The sequence below is a fragment of the Penicillium canescens genome (genome assembly GCF_028828765.1).
Source record: "Penicillium canescens strain IBT 15451 chromosome Unknown utg000001l_segment0_segment0, whole genome shotgun sequence".
Lineage (NCBI taxonomy): Eukaryota > Fungi > Ascomycota > Eurotiomycetes > Eurotiales > Aspergillaceae > Penicillium > Penicillium canescens.
Genome location: NW_026703963.1, coordinates 325,080 through 336,137, shown reverse-complemented (window position 1 = coordinate 336,137; position 11,058 = coordinate 325,080). Strand labels below are relative to the sequence as shown.

The following is an 11,058-nucleotide window of genomic DNA, read 5'->3' as shown; positions in this document are numbered from 1 at the left end:
GGATCAATTGTCTCCTCGCTGCTCAGGCTGCTCAGGCTGCTTGCTGGGTCCCTGGGACGCTGTTCACAGTCAGATCCCGCAGAACATCCCGCCGGCCACGGGGCTATACATGATCAGGTCGAACGCTCACCGGCTGTCTGACCTTCCTCCCGGTGTCGGGAGCTGTTGCCGGTCGCACCCGCCTGCTGCGACTGAAGGCGCTTCTCCGCTTCGCGGATCCGCGCCTGCAGCTCTTCCAGTTCGCGGCTTTGGATCATCATTTGCTGCTTCCTGTGGGTGGGGCGCGATTAGCGCCCGGTAATCAATGTCGCTGAAGTCGCGACCGGAAGCTCAAGGGAGCGAACACGCGCGACTTACTTCTGGTCGATGGTTTGGGAGAGGTTGTTGACGTCCGAGTCAAGCATGAAAGCGCTGTCCAGCGCGGAGGAAAAGGCTTGTGCCATGGTCCTAGGTCACCGTTAGTGCCATGTTGAGAACCAGCGAGCGGTCGAGGGGTACGAACGACTGTGGCCGGACCTTGGGCTTCCACTCTCGATCCATCTCAGACATGATGTTTGATGTTTCTGTAATGTTCCACACAGAACGGGCCGCTATTGGGACCCCAGAGGATGTAAGATGATCGACCGAGGGGTGATGTGCAACCTTGAGGGGGCACAACGCGCGTTGAGTAGAATATTAAGCTGATATGTCGAAACAAGGACCAGCCGAGAGTCGGGCGCACGGGTATACGGGTATACACTTGCGCTGGGGAAAAAAAAGGTCAGTCTTTATAGTAACTAGGTATGCGCCACGATCGGGTGGGGAGGTAAATACCGGAGGTATAGAGACGGGGCGGAACGGCTCCAGTAGCGTGAAAATGGCGAGACGAGGTAAATTTGGAGTTGAAGCAGAGAAGAGGGGAGGATGAAGAAGGAGGAGATGAAGTTGAAGGAGAGATGATCCTTGAGCCCACCGACTATGTTACTAGTCGCGGTAATTCGAGTCCCATATCCACCGCAAGGAGACATGTAAGTGTTACGGTATTCGCCTTACACAGGGGTCTGATATGCCATGAGGTATAAGGGGTTCAGGGGTTAGCCCCTCCTAACTTGGAGAAAAAGGGGGAGCCATTTACATGTAATGTAACGAATGTGATCCATTCATTTTATTAGAATTTATCTAAATTCTTAAAATGAATAATGTCCCCAAAAGGCTCTACTTTCCAGTCAAGGAGAGCCGTCCAAATTGCCTTGGCTGTCAAGCTGTTTCCAGGTACTGTAACGAGATGACCACGCACGTGACTCTTTGCGGATGACGTATGCCTAAGGCGACTGCCAAGACCATCGACATGTATCTGCTGCCTTTTTCTTTTCTTTGTTTCTCTTTGAATGCACTCTTCTCCTATTGATTGGCTAATGGCCATACTCATATGACCTAGTATTAAGGGAGGCTTTGCGGTCAAGCTATCACTCTTCCAGATGATTATCTTAGCTCATGGCACTCTATCAGTTTTACTACATCCACCGCCATGAGCAGGAATACAACACGTTTACTGAATACCAGATTGCTACTGATAGATGGAATGACTACGTTACAGTAGGATTCAAGACGGAAGGTGCAAATGATCCACTCGATTATACCGCAGCTCTGACCATGTTAGATCATGTTCCCTTACTGACCGAAAGCGAGAAGTATATCAGCGCTTCTGGCTTAGCATTGAATTATTCCGACCTAGGTACCAGCAATATTTCGCTGTCTGCGCTGACGAGGTCACCCAGAACGAGAATCAGCACGTTTCATGAAATGGACCTGAGAGATTCGCGATTCTACGCAATATCTACAATTGCAAGCCTCAATTCGAGGTTTGTGAGAGATCGACGTCTCTGGCATTGTATTGCGGGATATTCGAAGGATCGGAACACATACATATGGCCCATAGGACCCAAGCACTGTGCTCTTCGGAATTGCTAAAGTCGAGTTAGCCATATCGAGTAAATATCGTGTTTGAGTTTGTGAATCACCCGAAATCAATGGTGAATGGTGTCCAATGGCTATAGGGTATTAGCCCGCCAGTTTAGATTTCAGAAAGAATCTCTCAGGATTTGCTAGAACCGTAATGAATGTAAGAAAGTAAATGTGAGTAGCAAGTATATAGAGAAAGACTGGATTTCTCGTGACTTGATCACGGAACTGCATGTGAGGTGAACATGCCCTAATGCGGAGAGGTAAATGTGTTTGGTGGCTTGCCGTGGCCAAGTGATTTGTCGACGGCCTATCAGAGGTTCATAGAACACAGCTCACCTTGTTTGCACAATATCAACCGCAATATTCAAAGAACTGAATCTATAGAGTGTAGATCTGGCATTCTGACGTCTGCCCGGCAACCAGCCCTGAAAGAGTCACCTGACTAACGGTCTCAGACCTTGGCCAACCTCCCACTTCCAGATCTCTCGCATTCCATTTCATCAAGACTCATCGGTGGTTTTAATTTTTTAGTCCTGTTTTCCTATTGGAGACGCGTTTTCTTGACGTGGCCTGTTGTGGGTGCCATTTTTGAAATTTTACTCCTTTTTTCCCTGGATGGATTAAAGGCTCCGCATACAGGGGATCCAGTCTGTCGCGTTCGCCTTTCCTTTCCAGGCTACCCCCGATCTTGATACCTGATCCGACCGACGAACACCGGACATTCAACACCAAACACCTCCCCGTAACCTATTTCGCCGGCCACCGTGGCCCCAATCCCGAAAGCTCTCTCCCCCAGTGGCCGACCGGACGGGCAATGGGGGATGCCTCCTCTATCGGCATACACTTCATTTGAGTCGCTGCTCTTCTTCCAGTCGCTAGCGATCTCCGATTCCAAACCGACCAGCTTTGGATCTATTTCAACATTCCTGCGCAACAACCCGTTAGTGCGCGAGAACGTAGAGTTCAATGCGGATCGCCTGACACCGGAGGCGCTGGAAGATCTGTATGCGACTTTGATGCGCGATGGGTTCAATAAAGACGCGGTACTCCCTGTCAATGGTCGATCGACAGATACCTCCAGCCCTCCCAACCCGAAGAAGCGCAAGATCTCGAGCCCGCGACCAGAGGGATTAGTCGATGGGGTCACACATGCCATGCTTATTCCAGAGTTAGTGGCACACCTATACGCTAAATACAGAGATCTCGTGACCAGAGAAATCAGGGATGATGAGAAGCAGTATACAGAGATCAGGGCGGAGCTCGAACGGCTACAGAAGGAGGATGACCAACCCACAGAAGCAAAGGCAGCACGCACGGAGCCCACGGATGTTGATGTAAAGGAAGAAACGCCTCGTCAAAACGTACAAGATCGGACAGACAAGCCTCTAGCAGCGACAGTCCCACACGCGCACGGCAAGCCAGCTCCGCCAGAACCACGGCCACAGCGTGTCGAAGTGAACGTGCCTCCGAGTCAAGAAATTCCGAAGACACAACCAGCTCCTGTTGGCCAAACGCACCTTCAACCGCAAGCACAGACTTCTGCGCCCGAAGCTCCAGGAGCTGGACAACCACAACCGCCGGCCGCCAACATCCAACCCTTGGCAAAACCGCCTGTCCAGCCCCAGCTTGCTCCCTCTGCCCAGAAACCACCTACCACACCCGCCGCAGCGCGTGTCACACCGGCTCATCCCTCGCAAATCGCACCCCGCGCCCATCCTACGCCTACACCCCTTCCCGGTAAGCTTGGGCCTGCACTCCCGCCGGCCCCTCAGCGCACTCCAGCTCAGCCAAGCTTCCAGCAATGGCAGCTAGACCCTTCTCCCCACTCCACCTATCCCGCCATTTCTCCGGGTGCTGCTACTCCACAAGCTGCCCAAGCCAATATCAAACGACCTGTACCACCTCTCTCTACCAACCAACCAGCACCGGGGTCGCAAGCTCCCGTTCCATTCCAATCTCCTGTCCCAAATACACCTGGTGCTGCCTCCGCGGTCCAAACCCCTGTCCCAATTGGCCGACCTCGCGTCTCTCAAACTCCAAGTTCCACATTCCCTTCATTTTCTGAATCGCGTGCTTCTCATCCACGACTGTCAATCGACACACAAGGTTCCTCAACGCCATGGAAAAGGACGCCTCGTTTGAGCATTCCAAAGTCCCCACCCTCACCCCCACGGCCACTACCAGAGGATGTTAGTCCGATCAGTGAAAGGGCACAATCGCCAATCGATGCGATGGACATGTCACCTCCCCCGAGGATGAATCGAGGTCAACGAGCCCGATCCCCCGAAGAGAAGAAACCTCGGCGTGGCCGTGCCGACAGCAAGTCTACTGCTAATGTCAAGACCGAGAAATCTGAGAAACCAGCTTCGACTCGAAGGACACGTGCCGTAAGTTCGGTCTCTTCCCAGAGTCGTGGACGGTCCCTGGCTTCTCGTGGTGAATCCCCTGTGCCTTCAGAGCGAACAACAAGCCGCCGGAAGGGCGCAACTGCCACTGCCGGTGAAGAAACCCCCAAGGCTCGCTCCAAACGCAAGCGCGGACCAAGTGAAGCATTAGAACAAGAACCCCACCCTTCAGACATCCCGAAGTTTGACACAACTCAGTATGTCATGGCAACGCGCAATTTCCACCGCACTGCCGCTCCTATTATGAATGATGTGGCTACCCACAAGCTTGCGTCCATCTTCGGCAAGCCAATTGGGGAGCGTGACGCACCTGGCTACCACGACCTCATCTACCGTCCACAAGATCTCAAGTCTATCAAATCTGCCATTCATCAGGGAAGCAAAGCAGTCGCCACGGCTGCAGAATCCGTCAGCACCCCTGCTGGAGATGGAGAGTCACCCGCCCCCGGTGGTACACCGTCCAAGAATGGCGTCCTCATGCTGCAGAAGAGCGAGGACTTCGTGCCACCAAAGGGAGTTGTCAACTCCGCACAGCTGGAGAAAGAGTTGATTCGCATGTTTGCCAACGCCATAATGTTCAACCCCATCCCCCAGCGGGGATTTGGACCCGCCTTCCCCATGACAAGTGACCGTGGCTCGCGCGAAAGTACACAAGTCGGCGATGGCGATGAGGGTGGTATCATCCAAGATTCTCTAGAGATGTTCGAAGACGTCGAACAAGCCGTTACCAGGTGGCGCGCTGCTGAGCGTACTGCGGACGAACTGGCTAATAAGAATATTCTTTCTCTTCGTCGTGGCAGTGCTAGTGATTTCAACACTGACAGTGCGGACGACGTGAAAGGGTGATTCTTCATTCCCTCTTGTATTATGAACTTTGTATTTGATTAGGATTCTGTCTGTCTTCTGACTTATTTGGAAATGAATTACCATGATATCTCCCGCCGGTGCCTTCGATAGCCCGGCGGTTATTAATAACTGTTTTCCTTCGGATCTCTCTGTATTCCTGCGTTATTTATCTTGATAACCCCCTTGCTAACCACACAGCCAATATGTGTGAATTTTTACTGGGACCTCTCTTAAAAATGAGGACTTTGAGACTCTTCTTCATAGAGGAGCACCAGAGACAGTATATCTTCCACAAAATGTTCTCATCATAATAAGAAAACCATGTATATCATTGTCGTGACTTCTCAAGCCAGAGCCAGTCCTGCTGCCCTGAGTCTATCTATGCGGGGGTATATACTTTCTAAGTTTTTCGAACAAGTCAAAAGGCACACGCACTGGAAACGATTCAGATCAAGCAGCCTGTTCTGGCCTCGTCCGACCAAGTCCCTCCTTCGCATAGAAGTCCATCGGATACACGCCCTTATTTCCCTTATCCCAGTTCTCACGCACTCCCAACGCAATCAATGCCTCGTATGGTGTCAGCAATGGCCGCGGGAATGCATATCCCCAGTCAATGCTTAGACGCGGACAGGCGATCTGGACCCAGCACTCCACATCTGCCATGGAGGCTAGCTTGCCCGGGAAGATCTCGCTTAGTAGGAGGTTCACCACGGGAATACCGCGCTCGCGCAGGTGCCGTTCGATCATCGCCATCGTGTTGGGGTTGCCCTGTCTTCCGAGGGAACCGAGGATGATACCCCACTTGCGAGCGGATTGCGCGGTGGCAATGGCGTCGCGGCGGATAGTGTGCATTTCCTCGTGCTCGTAGCTCTCGCGCGTGAGGGTGCGTGAGTAGGGATCGTAGCGGTAGGCTGGGATGGTGGGGTTGTGGATCATGGCTGATTCGAGATGGAAGCGGCCATCACCGAGGTAGAGGATAGCGTCAATTTCTGTATCGGCGAGTTGTGGGGATGTGCAGCCGAGGATTTCGCCTTTGGAGAGGGGTGTGATTTGCGGGATGACGACGCGGAAGCCGGCGCGTTCGAGAACTGGCTTCAGGCCGTGCAGGGTGGCGTTGAACTGGATTGTGCCGACTGTTGCGATGCTTTGGCCGGGCTTGAAGTTGCGCTCTAGTGTGGCTAACAGGTGGGTTGTGTCGATGCTGATGTCCACGAAAATATATAAGGTCTTGATTTTTGTTACGTCCACTGGTATCAGGCAACTGTGTGCGTAGTGCACGAGCAGATCACAGCCCAGAGCTCGGGCGGTGTAGTCATCGATGCAGCATGCGCCGTATGTGACATCGCCCATGATTAGGGTTTCGATGCCCGGGCAGAACTGGGTCAAGATATCAGAGATGGTTGTCGCAAAGATCAGAAGTCCCTCTGGAAATTGGAGGGCCACGCGCTTTGCACCTGATGTGCGGACTCTGTGGATTGTTTTGGGGATCTCGAAGGAGTAGTTCTTGGGGAGAAGCTCCATTGCTTCTTGGATTTCGGGATCGTTCAGAATCTCTGGTGGGACTTGGTTGAGCGTACGAGGGGTTCGTCGCGGGGCAGCTGGAAGGGAACGGGGGTTAGTATATGAGTTCTGACCGACTCAAGGAAAATGCGCATACCAGTCTGCACCGCTGTAGACTCGACATCCTTGCCCACAGTGTCTTTCTGGGCTTGGGCATCTGCGGTTCGCCGTCCAACAAATCTTTTCTTTGGCTGGCGCAGTTGACTAGCAGTTGCCTGAGAGACTTCCTCTGTCGAGGGAGTAGGAGGCTGTGAATCCATGATATCAGGTACAGGATGTGAATATCTTCTGAGATTCACAGATGATCAATGATTTATTGATCATCCCACTTCTTTTTTTGCTGAGTCAGGAGGTGGGGTGATCGCTAGTCCCAAAGAGGTAAGGCGCTCTCCGCATCTCGGCCTTCCATTCCACAGCTCACCCGCCTCCTCCAGCTATTTCCTGTATAACTGTTGCTTTGCTGGCTATATCCCTTGGTTTATTCGATACAATGCTGACAGCTCGCCCCCGATTGCGTCTGTTCTCAGCTCTGCGTGCTCCTCCCTCCGCACGCCGCTTTGCGACTGAGTCGCGGTTAACCTCGGACCATGTCCGCATCGTGGAAGTCGGCCCTCGAGATGGACTGCAGAACGAGAAGAAGTCCATTTCGATGGATACGAAGCTCGAACTGATCAGGAGACTGGCTAAGACGGGTGTAACGACTATCGAGGCCGGTTCATTTGTACCTGCCAAATGGGTACCACAGGTATGATTGCGCCGAGTATCACCGTACAGCTCAGCAGGGATCAAGACTAACTCTGGTACCTCACAGATGGCAAGCACATCAGAGATTTGTGAGCATCTGCTTACTAGGCCACCGAAAGCGCAAGATACGATCGCATACAACTATCTTGTCCCCAACATTAGAGGATTGGAGAACTTGGTGAAGATCATGGATACCACAGGCGTCCCCGCAGATGCAACTGGGTCAACATCAAAGGCTGCCACAACAACGGAGGTCTCTCTTTTCGCAGCAGCTACCGAAGCTTTCTCGCAAGCTAACACCAACTGCTCCATTGCCGAGTCACTTGAGCGCATCAAGCCCATTGTCTCATTAGCAAAGACAAAGAATATCCGAGTGCGCGGTTATGTCTCTGTCGCCCTTGGATGCCCTTATGAAGGCCCGGACGTGGATCCCGCCAAGGTCGCTGAGATCACTGCCACCCTGCTTGAGATGGGAGCGGATGAAGTCTCGGTTGCTGACACCACTGGTATGGGCACTGCGCCGCGGACCATGGAGCTCCTTCTTGCGCTCAAGGCAGCTGGCATTGCAAACACAGATTTGGCTCTGCACTTCCATGATACATATGGACAGGCCTTGGTGAACACAATCGTTGGTCTGGAGCATGGTGTCCGCATCTTTGACAGTAGCGTTGGAGGTCTCGGTGGCTGCCCGTATTCCAAGGGTGCAACTGGAAATGTGTCGACAGAGGATCTTGTCCACACAGTTCATAGTCTGGGTATGCACACGGGTATCAGTCTGGAGGAAATGTCGCAGATTGGATCCTGGATCAGCGGAGAGTTGGGCCGAGCTAATGAGAGTCGCGCTGGCAAGGCGACTATCTCTCGTCTCTCGGCAGAAAAAGCATCACTTTGATCGCTGTAGCATAGGCTGTTTAACCATCACACCGTGAATGCTTGTTAGTTTCATGTTTTAGCATGTATGGTAAACATCGCAACATCCGTATAATATGCTTTTGATTTGACAGTGCAGGCCATCTTGTTATGTACACTGTAGGCAGAGTTATAACTTAACCACCCACTCCTCCAGAAATGGTGACTTATATCCTTCAAGAAATACCAACGCCGGCATGATGCAAATCTCCCTGATCAAGTCGCCTTCACTTAGAAATCAGTGACGCGACCTCCGTAGCTCCAGTCACCAGCAGATCCCCAGCGGAGGGGCTCATTCTTGGGTCCACCGACCTCCCCAGTCTTGGGGTTCGTCTCGCCCTCGAATTCGGGCTTCAGTCCCTTCGGCGCATCGGGGTGCAGCTCGCCACCTTTGCCGTCGGCTTGGATCTCACCCTGCGGGGACTGGTTGACCTGAGGTGTGCTGAATGCACCAGTTGATTGCTTCTGGAGCTTCTCAAAGATCTCTTGTTCCTCCTTAGGGAGGCGTGGGGGAGCCGGGGAGTTGGAGAATGGCATAGGCTTATCGTCCGGTTGGCGCAGGGACCGGGTTGTAGAGAGTTGCCGGATAGCGCCCCGAATTGGGACAGAGAGAATTGAACGGCGAATAGCGAGTGAGAAAGACATGGTGTATGAGCAGTATGATATGTCCAGTGAGGCGTAGTTGGGGAAGTTCGGAATGTTTTTGAGTCACTCCGAGTGACTAAGAGCCGATCCCGATATCGCCTTTTTTTCTCGGATCTGATTAGGCTGTTTGAACTTCACCTCTTTGTACATTCGGCCTTTTGTTTATTCCTCTCTTTTTGAATATATTAGCCATGTCTGCTCTTCGCATGGCCGCGCGCCGACTGCCTCGCGCATCTAAGCTGGTCCCTGCCCTTGATTCGCCAGTGCAGCGCCGATTCACCACTTCCAATGTGGCTACGGCCCAGGTATGCATGGGCAGCGAAGTCCACGATTATGTTTAGCTTAAAAGCTAACAGTCATACAGAAGGAGGCGGCTCTCCCTAACCCCGACCCCTCGGCGGACTCAATCACTGCGTCGTTTATCAATGAGCGAGCCCCGTTCATGGTCCCGACCTACGTTCGCCCAGCACCCATGATGATGAAGGGACAGGGCTGCTACCTGTGGGACATGGAAAACCGCCGCTATCTGGACTTGACAGCAGGAATTGCCGTAAACTCTCTCGGTCACTGTGACCAGGAGATCGCCAAGATCATTGCGGAGCAGGTGCGCTACAGTGCTCCATTTGACTCTAGCGATCAATTGCTAACGACGATGCTCAATTGCAGGCTGAAACACTTATCCACGCCTCCAACCTTTACCACAACCCTTGGACCGGTGCTCTGAGTCAACTGCTGATCGAGTTGACTCACAAGTCCGGTGCTATGCGCGATGCGTCCCAGGTCTTCATTTCCAACTCCGGTACTGAGGCCAACGAAGCCGCCATCAAGTTCGCCCGCAAGGTCGGCCGCACTCTGAACCCCTCCGGCGAGAAGCACGAGTTCGTGTCCTTCAATGGCTCATTCCACGGCCGCACAATGGGTGCCCTCTCGGCCACTCCCAACCCCAAGTACCAGACTCCCTTCTCGCCCATGATCCCCGGCTTTAAGTACGGCGACTACAACCAGATTGACCAGCTCCAGACTCTCATCACGGATAAGACCTGCGGTGTCATCATCGAGCCCATCCAGGGTGAGGGTGGTGTCAACAGCGCTACTCCCGAGTTCCTGGTTGCCCTGCGCAAGCGCTGTGACGAGGTCGGCGCTGTCCTGATCTTCGATGAGATTCAGTGCGGACTGTCCCGTACTGGCGCCCTCTGGGCCCACGCCCACCCCTCTCTCGCTCCGGCTTCTGGTGAAGCTGCCCACCCCGATATCTTGACCACCGCCAAGGCTCTTGGTAACGGTATCCCCATCGGTGCCACCATCGTTTCCGGCAAAACCGTCGGCCAGCATATCAAGACTGGCGACCACGGCACCACCTTCGGTGGTAACCCGCTGGCTTGCCGTGTCGCTCACCACATTGTCGAGCGTCTTGCTGAGCCCGAACTCCAGCAGTCCGTCAAGGACAAGTCTGCTCTCTTCGTGTCCGGCTTCGTGGCCCTCCAGAAGAAGTTCCCCGATGTGATCTCCGAGATCCGTGGCCGCGGTCTCATCCTGGGTCTTCAGCTTGCCCCGGCCTACACTACTAAGGCTGGTGATATTATCACCGCTGCCCGTGAGCGTGGCATGTTGATCATCACTGCTGGTGAAGGCTGCATCCGTTTCGTCCCTGCTTTGACGATCACTGAGGACCAGATTCAGACCAGTCTGCGCATCCTTGAGCAGGCAATGGATTCGGTCGTGACCAAGGCATAAACGCCTTGACCTGAATGCCGCCTACGACTTTGTTTTCGTGAGATATACCATGGATGTTATTAGTTTCTGTATAGACATTTAGAGCGAAAGAAAAGAGCCTTTGTTACTGTATGTGTTTAGGCGTTGGGGGCGGAAGGCGGTGGAACCCGTGGAGCTGTGGAGATAAGGACTCGTCAATCCAGCTGTCTCCGATTCTGATACAACCCCCCTAGAGCCATGGACTTCTTCATGGCTTCTCTGTAGCATCTTTTAAACGCAACTCTCGAATGTC

The 11,058-nt window shown here is 53.1% G+C and overlaps 6 protein-coding genes across 6 annotated transcripts; 3 read left to right on the top strand and 3 right to left on the bottom strand.

Moving 5' to 3' along the window:
* Nucleotides 1-3: 3 nt before the first annotated feature.
* On the bottom strand, nucleotides 4-549 carry N7446_000129 (uncharacterized protein; the record flags this gene model as incomplete). The annotated part of the gene is made up of 4 exons (XM_058508896.1): nucleotides 4-59; nucleotides 131-270; nucleotides 358-447; nucleotides 503-549. The coding sequence occupies 4 exons, from the start codon at nucleotides 547-549 to the stop codon at nucleotides 4-6; spliced, it is 333 nt and encodes a 110-aa protein (XP_058377875.1).
* A 2,216-nt stretch (nucleotides 550-2,765) lies between these two features.
* Nucleotides 2,766-5,195, top strand: N7446_000128 (uncharacterized protein; the record flags this gene model as incomplete). The annotated part of the gene is made up of 1 exon (XM_058508895.1): nucleotides 2,766-5,195. One exon carries the CDS (start codon nucleotides 2,766-2,768, stop codon nucleotides 5,193-5,195), a length of 2,430 nt encoding a protein of 809 aa, XP_058377874.1.
* A 292-nt stretch (nucleotides 5,196-5,487) lies between these two features.
* On the bottom strand, nucleotides 5,488-7,036 carry dph1 (2-(3-amino-3-carboxypropyl)histidine synthase). Its single transcript, XM_058508894.1, has 2 exons — nucleotides 6,853-7,036; nucleotides 5,488-6,793 (listed from the first exon to the last, which is right to left on the bottom strand). The coding sequence occupies exons 1-2, from the start codon at nucleotides 7,013-7,015 to the stop codon at nucleotides 5,646-5,648; spliced, it is 1,311 nt and encodes a 436-aa protein (XP_058377873.1). The 5' UTR covers nucleotides 7,016-7,036; the 3' UTR covers nucleotides 5,488-5,645.
* Nucleotides 7,037-7,245: 209 nt separating this feature from the next.
* N7446_000126 (hydroxymethylglutaryl-CoA lyase) lies at nucleotides 7,246-8,391 on the top strand (the record flags this gene model as incomplete). The annotated part of the gene is made up of 2 exons (XM_058508893.1): nucleotides 7,246-7,500; nucleotides 7,567-8,391. The coding sequence occupies 2 exons, from the start codon at nucleotides 7,246-7,248 to the stop codon at nucleotides 8,389-8,391; spliced, it is 1,080 nt and encodes a 359-aa protein (XP_058377872.1).
* Nucleotides 8,392-8,639: 248 nt separating this feature from the next.
* Nucleotides 8,640-9,053, bottom strand: N7446_000125 (succinate dehydrogenase assembly factor 4; the record flags this gene model as incomplete). The annotated part of the gene is made up of 1 exon (XM_058508892.1): nucleotides 8,640-9,053. One exon carries the CDS (start codon nucleotides 9,051-9,053, stop codon nucleotides 8,640-8,642), a length of 414 nt encoding a protein of 137 aa, XP_058377871.1.
* Nucleotides 9,054-9,244: 191 nt separating this feature from the next.
* On the top strand, nucleotides 9,245-10,956 carry N7446_000124 (acetylornithine transaminase; the record flags this gene model as incomplete). The annotated part of the gene is made up of 3 exons (XM_058508891.1): nucleotides 9,245-9,358; nucleotides 9,418-9,657; nucleotides 9,720-10,956. 3 exons carry the CDS (start codon nucleotides 9,245-9,247, stop codon nucleotides 10,785-10,787), a joined length of 1,422 nt encoding a protein of 473 aa, XP_058377870.1. The 3' UTR covers nucleotides 10,788-10,956.
* Between the last annotated feature and the right edge of the window lie 102 nt (nucleotides 10,957-11,058).

Coding starts and splice junctions, on each gene's coding strand:
- dph1 (XM_058508894.1), bottom strand. CDS start 7,015: ATGGATTCACAGCCTCCTACTCCCTCGACAGAGGAAGTCTCTCAGGCA. Junction 6,794..6,852: donor GTCTACAGCGGTGCAGACTG/GTATGCGCATTT, acceptor GTTCCCTTCCAG/CTGCCCCGCGACGAACCCCT.